This window comes from Haliotis cracherodii, unplaced genomic scaffold (genome assembly GCF_022045235.1).
Source record: "Haliotis cracherodii isolate W230 unplaced genomic scaffold, xgHalCrac1.p SCAF_19, whole genome shotgun sequence".
Taxonomy (NCBI): domain Eukaryota; kingdom Metazoa; phylum Mollusca; class Gastropoda; order Lepetellida; family Haliotidae; genus Haliotis; species Haliotis cracherodii.
In genome coordinates this window covers 3,080,279-3,097,742 of record NW_027266274.1, presented here as the reverse complement: position 1 = coordinate 3,097,742, position 17,464 = coordinate 3,080,279, and the positions used below count along the sequence as shown (strand labels likewise).

Here is a 17,464-nt window from a genome sequence, read left to right as displayed (position 1 = left end):
CCCCTCTGTACAACGCACAAACATTGTATCCCTCTCTGTACAACACACAAACATTGTATCCCCCTCTGTGCGACACATTAACATTGTATCCCCCTCTGTACAACACACAAACATTGTATCCCCCTCTGTACAACACACAAACATTGTATCCCCCTCTGTACAACACACAAACACTGTATCCCCCTCTGTACAACACACAAACATTGTATCCCCCTCTGTACAACACACAAACATTGTATCCCCCTCTGTACAACACACAAACATTGTATCCCCCTCTGCACAACACACAAACATTGTATCCCCCTCTGTACAACACACAAACATTGTATCCCCCTCTGTACAACTCACAAACATTGTATCCCCCTCTGTACAACACACAAACATTGTATCCTCCTCTGTACAACACACAAACATTGTATCCCCCTCTGTACAACGCACAAACATTGTATCCCCCTCTGTACAACACACAAACATTGTATCCCCCTCTGTGCGACACATTAACATTGTATCCCCCTCTGTACAACACACAAACATTGTATCCCCCTCTGTACAACACACAAACATTGTATCCCCCTCTGCACAACACACAAACATTGTATCCCCCTCTGTACAACACACAAACATTGTATCCCCCTCTGTACAACACACAAACATTGTATCCCCCTCTGTACAACACACAAACATTGTATCCCCCTCTGTAAACACACAAACACTTTTTCCCCCTCTGCACAACACACAAACATTGTATCCCCCTCTGTACAACTCACAAACATTGTATCCCCCTCTGTACAACACACAAACATTGTATCCCCCTCTGTACAACACACAAACATTGTATCCCCCTCTGTAAACACACAAACACTGTATCCCCCTCTGCACAACACACAAACATTGTATCCCCCTCTGTACAACTCACAAACATTGTATCCCCCTCTGTAAACACACAAACACTGTATCCCCCTCTGCACAACACACAAACATTGTTTCCCCCTCTGTACAACACACAAACATTGTATCCCCCTCTGTACAACACACAAACACTGTATCCCCTTCTGTACAACACACAAACATTGTATCCTCCTCTGTACAACACACAAACATTGTATCCCTCTCTGTACAACACACAAACATTGTATCCCCCTCTGTAAACACACAAACATTGTATCCCCCTCTGTACAACACACAAACATTGTATCCCCCTCTGTACAACACACAAACACTATATCCCCCTCTGTAAAACACATTAACATTGTTTCCCCCTCTGTACAACACACAAACATTGTATCCCCCTCTGTACAACACACAAACATTGTATCCCCCTCTGTACAACACACAAACATTGTATCCCCTTCTGTACAACACATTAACATTGTATCCCCCTCTGTACAACACACAAACACTGTATTCCCCTCTGTACAACACAAAAACATTGTATCCCTCTCTGTACAACACACAAACACTGTATCCCCCTCTGTACAACGCATTAACATTGTATCCCCCTATGCACAACACACAAACACTGTATCCCCCTCTGCACAGCACACAAACATTGTATCCCACTCTGTAAAACACATTAACATTGTATCCCCCTCTGTACAACACACAAACACTGTATCCCCCCCTGTACAACACACATACACTGTATCCCCCTCTGTACAACACATTAACAATGTATCCCCCTCTGTACAACACACAAACAATGTATCCCCCTCTGTACAACACACAAACACTGTATCCCCCCCTGTACAACACACATACACTGTATCCCCCTCTGTACAACACACAAACATTGTATCCCCCTCTATACAACACACAAACAATGTACAATCTATTGCAACAATTGTATCTTCTGTACAATCTATTGCAACAATTGTATCTTCTGTACAATCAATTGAAACAATAGTATAATCCTCTGTACAACCTATTGAAATACTTGTATCTTCTGTACAATCTATTGAAATACTTGTATCTTCTGTTCCACCTATTGAACAATTGTATCTACTGTACAATCTATTGAAACAATTGTATAATCCTCTGTGCAACCCATTGAATCAATTGTATCTTCTGTACAAGCTATTGAAACACCTGTATCTTCTGTACAAGCTATTGAAACAATTGTATCTACTGTACAATCTATTGAAACAATTGTATAATCATCTGTACCAGCTATTGAAACACCTGTATCTTCTGTACAGTCTATTGAAACAATTGTATCTTCTGTACAATCTATTGAAAACATTGTATAATCATCTGTACAACCTATTGAAACACCTGTATCTTCTGTACAATCTATTGAAACAATTGTATAATCCTCTCTCTCCTACTCTTGTTGCTGTGCAAACCATGGCAGACAAACTATGGAGGCAAACTACAGAGAAGAAATATGGAGACAAACCTCACCATTAAGAAGTCCAACTGATTCCATAAAAATTCCCAAACTACATAAAAATATCCATATTGATAAGTTTGCAAAATTATGTGAAATAAATATTGATGATTTTGAGCAACTTTCCAGAAAGAACATGGCCAGGCTACCAGACATGCTGCCAACTTGCACGCTGAGCATCTGTAGCAACCGGTATAGGACAGGGGATTGCCTTGTCATTCTTACAAAAACACTGAAGGTTCACATGGCTAAGCTGTACAAACCGTATATCCATTTTTTCTTCTATAATCTGTCTGATAATGGCTTCCTCTTCCTCCTTTAACTCCTCCTTCAACAACACAAACAACATGGGGGAGTCAGTTTATAGGGTCTTTCTCATATTTGCATATTCTTTATTCGCAAAGCTGATAGGTCAGTTGAAGCAATATAACATCACACTGTTGTTTGTTGAGAACAATACATTATGGCATCATCCATTGTTTGCCACAGACAAGGTAATGTCATCATAACTGTGGCTTGACTACAATGATTTCCTGACTGGATTAACATTCCACACAACATAGTCAGGGCCATACACTATTGGTCAACTAGTCTACAACTCATTTCAGACTAGTGGTTTATGTAAAATAACTTAATTTCATTTTAAAAAATCAAGCCTGACAATCCAGTGATTGATATTGCGAGCAATGAAGCATGCCTTCAGGATATGATGTAACGCTATCAGCCAAGTCACTGAGCTGGGCCACTCAACATATGTTGCTGGTGACCTGTTCTAGCCCGGAACCCCCACTGGGTCCTTCCTTCCTGAATGAGTGTTGAAGGTCTGCCGTCAGTGGCTCTGGGTTACCATTCACCCACTCAGCATGGCTAGAGCATTGAAACTTTGTAGCTCGGTGGACTGTCTCTGTTTCAACCAACATACAGAAGCAATGCTAGTGGCCACCTCTCCTCTCAGTGAGTGAGTGTCTCTATGTGACATACCTTGCTCTTCCCTTTCTTCCTCCTGTTGTTGTTGGCACTCAATGTGCCCTCAGATTTAGCAATGTCAATGGCCTTGGTCCGGTACTTGGGTTCCCTGCACAGGTAGTTGATAGCAGTAGTGTAGTTGTTCCAGGCTCCCCAGTACTGCAACAGTATCACATCAGATCAACAGCAGCAACAGCAATACTCACACGAGGACAGTCATCGATATCCCCGGCAATGGTAATACTTGTCTTGAATACATCAACTTGTCATATCGACTGTAAATGGTACATGTTAATTGTAACGGTATCAAAAGGCACCAGTTCACCACTTGACCCATCTTTGTGCCAAGGTTGGTGAAGACATTTTGTACGTTTTTCAACATTTGCTCCAGAACAAGCACTACTGCCATTTTCGGTCAAGTTGTTACTTTGGAAACTAGAAAAACAGATTATTAAAAATTATCCCAAACTATCAAAAGGCACCATTTCACACACACACCAATCTATGTGCCAAGTTTGGTGAAGAAATAATGAACAGTCTTCTTGATCTGCTCAAGTAACGACATCCTGCATGGACAGATTGACGGATGGAAGGACAGAGTATAACTTAATACTCCACACCACAGTTGCTCAAAGCGCATGACACTATAACCTCATGTAATCTCTGCAATCCTACCTGTATGACAGATATAACAGTGATGGTGACACAGACTGACAGATATAACAGTGATGGTGATGCAGACTGCAATCTTACCTGTATGACAGATATAACAGTGATGGTGACACAGACTGACAGATATAACAGTGATGCTGACACGGACTGCAATCTTACCTGTATGACAGATATAACAGTGATGCTGACACAGACTGCAATCTTATCTGTATGACAGATATAACAGTGATGGTGACACAGACTGCAATCTTACCTGTACGACAGATATAACAGTGATGGTGACACAGACTGCAATCTTACCTGTATGATAGATATAACAGTGATGGTGACACAGACTGCAATCTTACCTGTATGACAGATATAACAGTGATGGTGACACAGACTGCAATCTTACCTGTACGACAGATATAACAGTGATGGTGACACAGACTGCAATCTTACCTGTATGACAGATATAACAGTGATGGTGAAGCAGACTGCAATCTTACCTGTATGATAGATATAACAGTGATGGTGACACAGACTGCAATCTTACCTGTATGACAGATATAACAGTGATGGTGACACAGACTGCAATCTTACCTGTATGACAGATATAACAGTGATGGTGACACAGACTTCAATCTTACCTGTATGACAGATATAACAGTGATGGTGACACAGACTGACAGATATAACAGTGATGGTGATGCAGACTGCAATCTTATCTGTATGACAGATATAACAGTGATGGTGACACAGACTGCAATCTTACCTGTATGACAGATATAACAGTGATGGTGACACAGACTTCAATCTTACCTGTATGACAGATATAACAGTGATGGTGACACAGACTGACAGATATAACAGTGATGGTGACACAGACTGCAATCTTACCTGTATGACAGATATAACAGTGATGGTGACACAGACTGCAATCTTATCTGTATGACAGATATAACAGTGATGGTGACACAGACTGCAATCTTACCTGTATGACAGATATAACAGTGATGGTGACACAGACTGCAATCTTACCTGTATGACAGATATAACAGTGATGGTGACACAGACTTCAATCTTACCTGTATGACAGATATAACAGTGATGGTGACACAGACTGACAGATATAACAGTGATGGTGACACAGACTGCAATCTTACCTGTATGACAGATATAACAGTGATGCTGACGCAGACTGCAATCTTACCTGTATGACAGATATAACAGTGATGGTGACACAGACTGCAATCTTACCTGTATGACAGATATAACAGTGATGGTGACACAGACTGCAATCCTACCTGTATGACAGATATAACAGTGATGGTGACACAGACTTCAATCTTACCTGTATGACAGATATAACAGTGATGGTGACACAGACTGACAGATATAACAGTGATGGTGACACAGACTGACAGATATAACAGTGATGGTGACACAGACTGCAATCTTCCCTGTATGACAGATATAACAGTGATGGTGACACAGACTTCAATCTTACCTGTATGACAGATACAACAGTGATGGTGACCCCAATGACAATGCGGATATCCACCTTGGGAGCCATCCTCCTCCGGTAGTAGTTGAAGTAGATAGAGTAGTACTCATCTGTGAACATACAAGAGTTGGTTTGATCACATCACTGTAGTGAGTGAGTGAGTGAGTGAGTGAGTGAGTGAGTGAGTGAGTGAAGAGGTGCTATGTCACGCCACTAGAGGGCAGTGCTTAAGACAGTCAGCTCACCTGGGTTGTCCAACATGTAATCATAGTCCACTCTCTGTTCTTCATCTCGCAGAATCTGAAAACATAAGAATAAACGTCAGTAGTCTATCACATAGGCACAAATCTGTTGGCAATACTTGATTAATATGACTGAGGTTCTCCAGTTACTGACACTTGTCTTCATTCACAAAGCATTAAACTAGGTTTAACAAGAGAAACAAACAGACAGCGAAATGACAGTTAGTTCTTAAATGTTGTCTTAATAGAATGAAATGACATGGTGTCATTTGACTGAAGCACATCTTTATTCTGGGATTCAGTGTGACCAAATGATTACAAAAATCAAACCTCATAAGCATTGGCTATCGTCTGAAACATTTCTGCAGCTTTTTCCTTCGCCTCCTGAAACACATGATTAATATTGCATCAGCTGAGGTACTTATAAACAATACTGTAGTCACAAGTTATTGAAACTGATATCTATTGTTATCTTCTGGTTAGTTCTGTCATGCACCTTCAGATAATCAGTTTCATATGGTTAACATCCCCCAGTCATGACTTTAGTTCCCCACCTTCCCCTCCAGACCTGGCTGTAGTCCTCCACCTTCCCCTCCAGATCTGACTGTAGTCCCCCACCTTCCCCTCCAGACCTGACTGTAGTCCCCCACCTTCCCCTCCAGACCTGGCTGTAGTCCCCCACCTTCCCCTCCAGACCTGACTGTAGTCCCCCACCTTCCCCTCCAGACCTGACTGTAGTCCCCCACCTTCCCCTCCAGGCCTGACTGTAGTCCTCCACCTTCCCCTCCAGACCTGACTGTAGTCCCCCACCTTCCCCTCCAGACCTGACTGTAGTCCCCCACCTTCCCCTCCAGACCTGACTGTAGTCCCCCACCTTCCCCTCCAGACCTGACTGTAGTCCTCAACCTTCCTCTCCAGACCTGACTGTAGTCCTCCACCTTCCCCTCCAGACCTGACTGTAGTCCCCCACCTTCCCCTCCAGACCTGACTGTAGTCCTTTCCTTCCCCTCCAGACCTGACTGTAGTCCTCAACCTTCCCCTCCAGACCTGACTGTAGTCCCCCACCTTCCCCTCCAGACCTGACTGTAGTCCTCAACCTTCCTCTCCAGACCTGACTGTAGTCCCCCACCTTCCCCTCCAGACCTGACTGTAGTCCCCCACCTTCCCCTCCAGACCTGACTGTAGTCCCCCACCTTCCCCTCCAGACCTGACTGTAGTCCCCCACCTTCCCCTCCAGACCTGACTGTAGTCCCCCACCTTCCCCTCCAGACCTGACTGTAGTCCCCCACCTTCCCCTCCAGACCTGGCTGTAGTCCCCCACCTTCCCCTCCAGACCTGACTGTAGTCCCCCACCTTCCCCTCCAGACCTGACTGTAGTCCCCCACCTTCCCCTCCAGACCTGACTGTAGTCCTTTCCTTCCCCTCCAGACCTGACTGTAGTCCTCAACCTTCCTCTCCAGACCTGACTGTAGTCCCCCACCTTCCCCTCCAGACCTGACTGTAGTCCCCCACCTTCCCCTCCAGACCTGACTGTAGTCCCCCACCTTCCCCTCCAGACCTGGCTGTAGTCCCCCACCTTCCCCTCCAGACCTGACTGTAGTCCCCCACCTTCCCCTCCAGACCTGACTGTAGTCCCCCACCTTCCCCTCCAGACCTGACTGTAGTCCTTTCCTTCCCCTCCAGACCTGACTGTAGTCCCCCACCTTCCCCTCCAGACCTGACTGTAGTCCCCCACCTTCCCCTCCAGACCTGACTGTAGTCCCCCACCTTCCCCTCCAGACCTGACTGTAGTCCTTTCCTTCCCCTCCAGACCTGACTGTAGTCCCCCACCTTCCCCTCCAGACCTGACTGTAGTCCCCCACCTTCCCCTCCAGACCTGACTGTAGTCCCCCACCTTCCCCTCCAGACCTGACTGTAGTCCTTTCCTTCCCCTCCAGACCTGACTGTAGTCCCCCACCTTCCCCTCCAGACCTGACTGTAGTTCCCCACCTTCCCCTCCAGACCTGACTGTAGTCCCCCACCTTCCCCTCCAGACCTGACTGTAGTCCTTTCCTTCCCCTCCAGACCTGACTGTAGTCCCCCACCTTCCCCTCCAGACCTGACTGTAGTCCCCCACCTTCCCCTCCAGACCTGACTGTAGTCCCCCACCTTCCCCTCCAGACCTGACTGTAGTCCTTTCCTTCCCCTCCAGACCTGACTGTAGTCCCCCACCTTCCCCTCCAGACCTGACTGTAGTCCCCCACCTTCCCCTCCAGACCTGACTGTAGTCCCCCACCTTCCCCTCCAGACCTGACTGTAGTCCTTTCCTTCCCCTCCAGACCTGACTGTAGTCCCCCACCTTCCCCTCCAGACCTGACTGTAGTCCTCCACCTTCCCCTACAGATCTGACTGTAGTCCTCCACCTTCCCCTCCAGACCTGACTGTAGTCCCCCACCTTCCCCTCCAGACCTGACTGTAGTCCCCCACCTTCCCCTCCAGACCTGACTGTAGTCCCCCACCTTCCCCTCCAGACCTGACTGTAGTCCTTTCCTTCCCCTCCAGACCTGACTGTAGTCCCCCACCTTCCCCTCCAGACCTGACTGTAGTCCCCCACCTTCCCCTCCAGGCCTGACTGTAGTCCCCCACCTTCCCCTCCAGGCCTGACTGTAGTCCCCCACCTTCCCCTCCAGACCTGACTGTAGTCCCCCACCTTCCCCTCCAGACCTGACTGTAGTCCATTCCTTCCCCTCCAGACCTGACTGTAGTCCTTTCCTTCCCCTCCAGACCTGACTGTAGTCCCCCACCTTCCCCTCCAGACCTGACTGTAGTCCCCCACCTTCCCCTCCAGACCTGACTGTAGTCCATTCCTTCCCCTCCAGACCTGACTGTAGTCCCCCACCTTCCCCTCCAGACCTGACTGTTGTCCCCCACCTTCCCCTCCAGGCCTGACTGTAGTCCCCCACCTTCCCCTCCAGGCCTGACTGTAGTTCCCCACCTTCCCCTCCAGACCTGGCTGTAGTCCTTTCCTTCCCCTCCAGACCTGACTGTAGTCCCCCACCTTCCCCTCCAGGCCTGACTGTAGTTCCCCACCTTCCCCTCCAGACCTGGCTGTAGTCCTTTCCTTCCCCTCCAGACCTGACTGTAGTCCCCCACCTTCCCCTCCAGACCTGACTGTAGTCCCCCACCTTCCCCTCCAGACCTGACTGTAGTCCCCCACCTTCCCCTCCAGACCTGACTGTAGTCCATTCCTTCCCCTCCAGACCTGACTGTAGTCCTCCACCTTCCCCTCCAGACCTGACTGTAGTCCCCCACCTTCCCCTCCAGACCTGACTGTAGTCCCTTCCTTCCCCTCCAGACCTGACTGTAGTCCCCCACCTTCCCCTCCAGACCTGACTGTTGTCCCCACCTTCCCCTCCAGGCCTGACTGTAGTCCCCCACCTTCCCCTCCAGGCCTGACTGTAGTCCTTTCCTTCCCCTCCAGACCTAACTGTAGTCCTGTCCTTTCCTTCCCCTCCAGACCTGACTGTAGTCCTTTCCTTCCCCTCCAGACCTGACTGTAGTCCCCCACCTTCCCCACCAGACCTGACTTTAGTCCCCCACCTTCCCCTCCAGGCCTGACTGTAGTTCCCCACCTTCCCCTCCAGACCTGACTGTAGTCCTTTCCTTCCCCTCCAGACCTGACTGTAGTCCCCCACCTTCCCCTCCAGACCTGACTGTTGTCCCCACCTTCCCCTCCAGGCCTGACTGTAGTCCCCCACCTTCCCCTCCAGGCCTGACTGTAGTCCTTTCCTTCCCCTCCAGACCTAACTGTAGTCCTGTCCTTTCCTTCCCCTCCAGACCTGACTGTAGTCCTTTCCTTCCCCTCCAGACCTGACTGTAGTCCCCCACCTTCCCCACCAGACCTGACTGCAGTCCCCCACCTTCCCCTCCAGGCCTGACTGTAGTCCCCACCTTCCCCTCCAGACCTGACTGTAGTCCCCCACCTTCCCCTCCAGACCTGACTGTAGTCCATTCCTTCCCCTCCAGACCTGACTGTAGTCCCCCACCTTCCCCTCCAGACCTGACTGTAGTCCCCCCCCTTCCCCTCCAGACCTGACTGTAGTCCCCCACCTTCCCCTCCAGGCCTGACTGTAGTCCCCCACCTTCCCCTCCAGGCCTGACTGTAGTTCCCCACCTTCCCCTCCAGACCTGGCTGTAGTCCCTTCCTTCCCCTCCAGACCTGACTGTAGTCCCCCACCTTCCCCACCAGACCTGACTGTAGTCCCCCACCTTCCCCTCCAGACCTGACTGTAGTCCCCCACCTTCCCCTCCAGACCTGACTGTAGTCCCCCACCTTCCCCTCCAGACCTGACTGTAGTCCCCCACCTTCCCCTCCAGACCTGACTGTAGTCCATTCCTTCCCCTCCAGACCTGACTGTAGTCCCCCACCTTCCCCTCCAGACCTGACTGTAGTCCCCCACCTTCCCCTCCAGACCTGACTGTAGTCCCCCACCTTCCCCTCCAGACCTGACTGTAGTCCCCCACCTTCCCCTCCAGACCTGACTGTAGTCCCCCACCTTCCCCTCCAGACCTGACTGTAGTCCCCCACCTTCCCCTCCAGACCTGACTGTAGTCCCCCACCTTCCCCTCCAGACCTGACTGTAGTCCTTTCCTTCCCCTCCAGACCTGACTGTAGTCCCCCACCTTCCCCTCCAGACCTGACTGTAGTCCTCCACCTTCCCCTCCAGATCTGACTGTAGTCCTCCACCTTCCCCTCCAGACCTGACTGTAGTCCCCCACCTTCCCCTCCAGACCTGACTGTAGTCCCCCACCTTCCCCTCCAGACCTGACTGTAGTCCCCCACCTTCCCCTCCAGACCTGACTGTAGTCCTTTCCTTCCCCTCCAGACCTGACTGTAGTCCCCCACCTTCCCCTCCAGACCTGACTGTAGTCCCCCACCTTCCCCTCCAGACCTGACTGTAGTCCCCCACCTTCCCCTCCAGACCTGACTGTAGTCCTTTCCTTCCCCTCCAGACCTGACTGTAGTCCCCCACCTTCCCCTCCAGACCTGACTGTAGTCCCCCACCTTCCCCTCCAGACCTGACTGTAGTCCCCCACCTTCCCCTCCAGACCTGACTGTAGTCCTTTCCTTCCCCTCCAGACCTGACTGTAGTCCCCCACCTTCCCCTCCAGACCTGACTGTAGTTCCCCACCTTCCCCTCCAGACCTGACTGTAGTCCCCCACCTTCCCCTCCAGACCTGACTGTAGTCCTTTCCTTCCCCTCCAGACCTGACTGTAGTCCCCCACCTTCCCCTCCAGACCTGACTGTAGTCCCCCACCTTCCCCTCCAGACCTGACTGTAGTCCCCCACCTTCCCCTCCAGACCTGACTGTAGTCCTTTCCTTCCCCTCCAGACCTGACTGTAGTCCCCCACCTTCCCCTCCAGACCTGACTGTAGTCCCCCACCTTCCCCTCCAGACCTGACTGTAGTCCTTTCCTTCCCCTCCAGACCTGACTGTAGTCCCCCACCTTCCCCTCCAGACCTGACTGTAGTCCTCCACCTTCCCCTCCAGATCTGACTGTAGTCCTCCACCTTCCCCTCCAGACCTGACTGTAGTCCCCCACCTTCCCCTCCAGACCTGACTGTAGTCCCCCACCTTCCCCTCCAGACCTGACTGTAGTCCCCCACCTTCCCCTCCAGACCTGACTGTAGTCCTTTCCTTCCCCTCCAGACCTGACTGTAGTCCCCCACCTTCCCCTCCAGACCTGACTGTAGTCCCCCACCTTCCCCTCCAGGCCTGACTGTAGTCCCCCACCTTCCCCTCCAGGCCTGACTGTAGTCCCCCACCTTCCCCTCCAGACCTGACTGTAGTCCCCCACCTTCCCCTCCAGACCTGACTGTAGTCCATTCCTTCCCCTCCAGACCTGACTGTAGTCCTTTCCTTCCCCTCCAGACCTGACTGTAGTCCCCCACCTTCCCCTCCAGACCTGACTGTAGTCCCCCACCTTCCCCTCCAGACCTGACTGTAGTCCATTCCTTCCCCTCCAGACCTGACTGTAGTCCCCCACCTTCCCCTCCAGACCTGACTGTTGTCCCCCACCTTCCCCTCCAGGCCTGTTTGTAGTCCCCCACCTTCCCCTCCAGGCCTGACTGTAGTTCCCCACCTTCCCCTCCAGACCTGGCTGTAGTCCTTTCCTTCCCCTCCAGACCTGACTGTAGTCCCCCACCTTCCCCTCCAGGCCTGACTGTAGTTCCCCACCTTCCCCTCCAGACCTGGCTGTAGTCCTTTCCTTCCCCTCCAGACCTGACTGTAGTCCCCCACCTTCCCCTCCAGACCTGACTGTAGTCACCCACCTTCCCCTCCAGACCTGACTGTAGTCCCCCACCTTCCCCTCCAGACCTGACTGTAGTCCATTCCTTCCCCTCCAGACCTGACTGTAGTCCTCCACCTTCCCCTCCAGACCTGACTGTAGTCCCCCACCTTCCCCTCCAGACCTGACTGTAGTCCCTTCCTTCCCCTCCAGACCTGACTGTAGTCCCCCACCTTCCCCTCCAGACCTGACTGTTGTCCCCACCTTCCCCTCCAGGCCTGACTGTAGTCCCCCACCTTCCCCTCCAGGCCTGACTGTAGTCCTTTCCTTCCCCTCCAGACCTAACTGTAGTCCTGTCCTTTCCTTCCCCTCCAGACCTGACTGTAGTCCTTTCCTTCCCCTCCAGACCTGACTGTAGTCCCCCACCTTCCCCACCAGACCTGACTGTAGTCCCCCACCTTCCCCTCCAGGCCTGACTGTAGTTCCCCACCTTCCCCTCCAGACCTGACTGTAGTCCTTTCCTTCCCCTCCAGACCTGACTGTAGTCCCCCACCTTCCCCTCCAGACCTGACTGTAGTCCCCCACCTTCCCCTCCAGACCTGACTGTAGTCCATTCCTTCCCCTCCAGACCTGACTGTAGTCCCCCACCTTCCCCTCCAGACCTGACTGTAGTCCCCCACCTTCCCCTCCAGACCTGACTGTAGTCCCCCACCTTCCCCTCCAGGCCTGACTGTAGTCCCCCACCTTCCCCTCCAGGCCTGACTGTAGTTCCCCACCTTCCCCTCCAGACCTGACTGTAGTCCCCCACCTTCCCCTCCAGACCTGACTGTAGTCCCCCACCTTCCCCTCCAGACCTGACTGTAGTCCCCCACCTTCCCCTCCAGACCTGACTGTAGTCCCCCACCTTCCCCTCCAGACCTGACTGTAGTCCCCCACCTTCCCCTCCAGACCTGACTGTAGTCCCCCACCTTCCCCTCCAGACCTGACTGTAGTCCCCCACCTTCCCCTCCAGACCTGACTGTAGTCCTCAACCTTCCTCTCCAGACCTGACTGTAGTCCCCCACCTTCCCCTCCAGACCTGACTGTAGTCCCCCACCTTCCCCTCCAGACCTGACTGTAGTCCCCCACCTTCCCCTCCAGACCTGACTGTAGTCCCCCACCTTCCCCTCCAGACCTGACTGTAGTCCCCCACCTTCCCCTCCAGACCTGACTGTAGTCCCCCACCTTCCCCTCCAGACCTGACTGTAGTCCTCCACCTTCCCCTCCAGACCTGACTGTAGTCCCCCACCTTCCCCTCCAGACCTGACTGTAGTCCCCCACCTTCCCCTCCAGACCTGACTGTAGTCCTCAACCTTCCTCTCCAGACCTGACTGTAGTCCCCCACCTTCCCCTCCAGACCTGACTGTAGTCCTCAACCTTCCTCTCCAGACCTGACTGTAGCCCCCCACCTTCCCCTCCAGACCTGACTGTAGTCCCCCACCTTCCCCTCCAGACCTGACTGTAGTCCTCCACCTTCCCCTCCAGACCTGACTGTAGTCCTTTCCTTCCCCTCCAGACCTGACTGTAGTCCCCCACCTTCCCCTCCAGACCTGACTGTAGTCCTTTCCTTCCCCTCCAGACCTGGCTGTAGTCCTCCACCTTCCCCTCCAGACCTGACTGTAGTCCCCCACCTTCCCCTCCAGACCTGACTGTAGTCCTCCACCTTCCCCTCCAGACCTGACTGTAGTCCTTTCCTTCCCCTCCAGACCTGACTGTAGTCCTTTCCTTCCCCTCCAGACCTGGCTGTAGTCCTCCACCTTCCCCTCCAGACCTGACTGTAGTCCTTTCCTTCCCCTCCAGACCTGGCTGTAGTCCCCCACCTTCCCCTCCAGGCCTGACTGTAGTCCATTCCTTCCCCTCCGGACCTGACTGTAGTCCTTTCCTTCCCCTCCAGACCTGACTGTAGTCCCCCACCTTCCCCTCCAGGCCTGACTGTAGTCCATTCCTTCCCCTCCGGACCTGACTGTAGTCCTTTCCTTCCCCTCCAGACCTGACTGTAGTCCATTCCTTCCCCTCCAGACCTGACTGTAGTCCCCCACCTTCCCCTCCAGACCTGACTGTAGTCCCCCACCTTCCCCTCCAGACCTGACTGTAGTCCTCCACCTTCCCCTCCAGACCTGACTGTAGTCCTTTCCTTCCCCTCCAGACCTGACTGTAGTCCTCCACCTTCCCCTCCAGACCTGACTGTAGTCCATTCCTTCCCCTCCAGACCTGACTGTAGTCCCCCACCTTCCCCTCCAGACCTGACTGTAGTCCCCACCTTCCCCTCCAGGCCTGACTGTAGTCCCCCACCTTCCCCTCCAGACCTGACTGTAGTCCTTTCCTTCCCCTCCAGACCTGACTGTAGTCCCCCACCTTCCCCTCCAGACCTGACTGTAGTCCCCCACCTTCCCCTCCAGACCTGACTGTAGTCCCCCACCTTCCCCTCCAGACCTGACTGTAGTCCTTTCCTTCCCCTCCAGACCTGACTGTAGTCCTTTCCTTCCCCTCCAGACCTGACTGTAGTCCTCAACCTTCCTCTCCAGACCTGACTGTAGTCCCCCACCTTCCCCTCCAGACCTGACTGTAGTCCCCCACCTTCCCCTCCAGGCCTGACTGTAGTCCCCCACCTTCCCCTCCAGACCTGACTGTAGTCCTTTCCTTCCCCTCCAGACCTGACTGTAGTCCCCCACCTTCCCCTCCAGGCCTGACTGTAGTCCCCCACCCTCCCCTCCAGACCTGACTGTAGTCCCCCACCTTCCCCTCCAGACCTGACTGTAGTCCCCCACCTTCCCCTCCAGACCTGACTGTAGTCCCCCACCTTCCCCTCCAGACCTGACTGTAGTCCCCCACCTTCCCCTCCAGGCCTGACTGTAGTCCCCCACCTTCCCCTCCAGACCTGACTGTAGTCCTTTCCTTCCCCTCCAGACCTGACTGTAGTCCCCCACCTTCCCCTCCAGACCTGACTGTAGTCCTCCACCTTCCCCTCCAGACCTGACTGTAGTCCCCCACCTTCCCCTCCAGACCTGACTGTAGTCCCCCACCTTCCCCTCCAGACCTGACTGTAGTCCCCCACCTTCCCCTCCAGACCTGACTGTAGTCCTTTCCTTCCCCTCCAGACCTGACTGTAGTCCCCCACCTTCCCCTCCAGACCTGACTGTAGTCCTCAACCTTCCTCTCCAGACCTGACTGTAGTCCCCCACCTTCCCCTCCAGACCTGACTGTAGTCCCCCACCTTCCCCTCCAGGCCTGACTGTAGTCCCCCACCTTCCCCTCCAGACCTGACTGTAGTCCTTTCCTTCCCCTCCAGACCTGACTGTAGTCCCCCACCTTCCCCTCCAGGCCTGACTGTAGTCCCCCACCTTCCCCTCCAGACCTGACTGTAGTCCCCCACCTTCCCCTCCAGACCTGACTGTAGTCCCCCACCTTCCCCTCCAGACCTGACTGTAGTCCCCCACCTTCCCCTCCAGACCTGACTGTAGTCCCCCACCTTCCCCTCCAGACCTGACTGTAGTCCCCCACCTTCCCCTCCAGACCTGACTGTAGTCCTTTCCTTCCCCTCCAGACCTGACTGTAGTCCCCCACCTTCCCCTCCAGGCCTGACTGTAGTCCCCCACCTTCCCCTCCAGACCTGGCTGTAGTCCTCCACCTTCCCCTCCAGACCTGACTGTAGTCCTTTCCTTCCCCTCCAGACCTGACTGTAGTCCCCCACCTTCCCCTCCAGACCTGACTGTAGTCCCCCACCTTCCCCTCCAGACCTGACTGTAGTCCATTCCTTCCCCTCCAGACCTGACTGTAGTCCCCCACCTTCCCCTCCAGACCTGACTGTAGTCCCCCACCTTCCCCTCCAGACCTGACTGTAGTCCCCCACCTTCCCCTCCAGACCTGACTGTAGTCCCCCACCTTCCCCTCCAGGCCTGACTGTAGTCCCCCACCTTCCCCTCCAGACCTGACTGTAGTCCCCCACCTTCCCCTCCAGACCTGACTGTAGTCCTCCACCTTCCCCTCCAGACCTGACTGTAGTCCCCCACCTTCCCCTCCAGACCTGACTGTAGTCCCCCACCTTCCCCTCCAGACCTGACTGTAGTCCCTGCCTTTCCATTGTGCTTTTGGACTGACTGTAATTCTTACCTTTCCCCTGTGCATATCAGGATGCCATTTCCGGGCCATCTTGCGATATGCCTTGACGATGTCATTCTAAAACAGAAATCATTCACACTAAGACAACATATCTAGATATATAACTTTTCAGACTTATTGCATGGACTATTAACCATGTTTATATACAGAGCATCCATCCCAGAACAATCTGAATGATTTCTATAGAAACAATGTTATATGCCCGCACTTAGTAGTCTATCATCGCTTATGTATGTCCTCAAAGTTTCATGAGCATGATGAAGAATAAATAACCCTTTTTATTGCTTGTTGCCAATTTACATTAGAATCATCAGAATGAAACGTGTACAGGAACACTGTTGTGTTGAACTTACGGCTGTCTGGAAGTAGAAGCTTTGTCCCTGCATATTCCTTCTTTAATCATCATAATTTAACCTCCGATTTTTTAATCAGATGTGTTGAAGTTACCATTGTCTTGAAGTTATTTTCCAGTCCCAAACATGTATTCGAGGATAAATTCACTTTGATACGTCGACCTCGCTTCAACCGATCGGGCATCATGGTTCAATAACAAGGTTTAACAAGCCGAAAACCTGCACTGCATTGAGTTCAGCGTGTCAAAGGCCTATTATCTAGTTAGTTACACTCAGACACACCTAACTTCAAAGCAACCTTTAATTGACGTGTCTATCGGGGATAATAGGTCATTTGATCAACAACACATGCAGAAGTGAAAGGAGTCACGTGATTGTCACGTGTTTATCTCGCGATTACAAATTGTGGAATGTGTCACGGATTAGGATTTGCATTGATAGTCTTTTTGTTTCACTGGTGTTATAAAATGGCGGATTAATCAATCAGAGCGGTTAGCAACATGACTGAGCAATCTAGTGAAGGGCCTGGTTTCACTAGTAGAGTAATTGGATCACATGTTTCTACATCTATAATATGTATATCAACATCAAAATTGATTGAGACTAAGTGTGAAACAATGGCAATCTGTAAATGTATGCCAAGTTCATTTTTCTATTGCGCTGAACCTCGAATAACTCAAAATATTTACGTAAGTCCCTTCAACTTGGCCACAACGGTGTTTGACTGTATGTCCTACCTGGATTTAGACATCAACTCAAACTAAATATGAGAGTAAAGCAAACCTTGGTTGAATCCCTTGTGACGCCAAGAACTGAAACAAAATAATTGTAGCCATGAACAGAAAATTGAAACTATGTACACATTTCATTATCATCAACATTATCAACAATGATCATGGCACACTGAGTAGAACAGAACCTAGCACGAGA

General features: G+C 51.8%; 1 protein-coding gene and 1 pseudogene across 1 annotated transcript in view; one reads left to right on the top strand and one right to left on the bottom strand.

Annotated features, from left to right (window-relative positions):
* LOC139466665 (dnaJ homolog subfamily C member 25 homolog) overlaps positions 1 to 17,464 on the bottom strand; it is a 31,926-nt gene that overhangs the window by 8,019 nt on the left and 6,443 nt on the right. The window contains exons 2-8 of the mRNA XM_071248260.1: positions 17,318 to 17,346; positions 16,173 to 16,238; positions 6,083 to 6,136; positions 5,756 to 5,810; positions 5,514 to 5,620; positions 3,368 to 3,511; positions 2,650 to 2,714 (exon numbers count right to left, since the gene is read on the bottom strand). Of these exons, the coding sequence (XP_071104361.1) occupies positions 2,650 to 2,714; positions 3,368 to 3,511; positions 5,514 to 5,620; positions 5,756 to 5,810; positions 6,083 to 6,136; positions 16,173 to 16,238; positions 17,318 to 17,346 (520 nt within the window). The remainder of the gene's footprint in view (positions 1 to 2,649; positions 2,715 to 3,367; positions 3,512 to 5,513; positions 5,621 to 5,755; positions 5,811 to 6,082; positions 6,137 to 16,172; positions 16,239 to 17,317; positions 17,347 to 17,464) is intronic.
* Positions 684 to 1,237, top strand: LOC139466865 (adhesive plaque matrix protein-like; annotated as a pseudogene).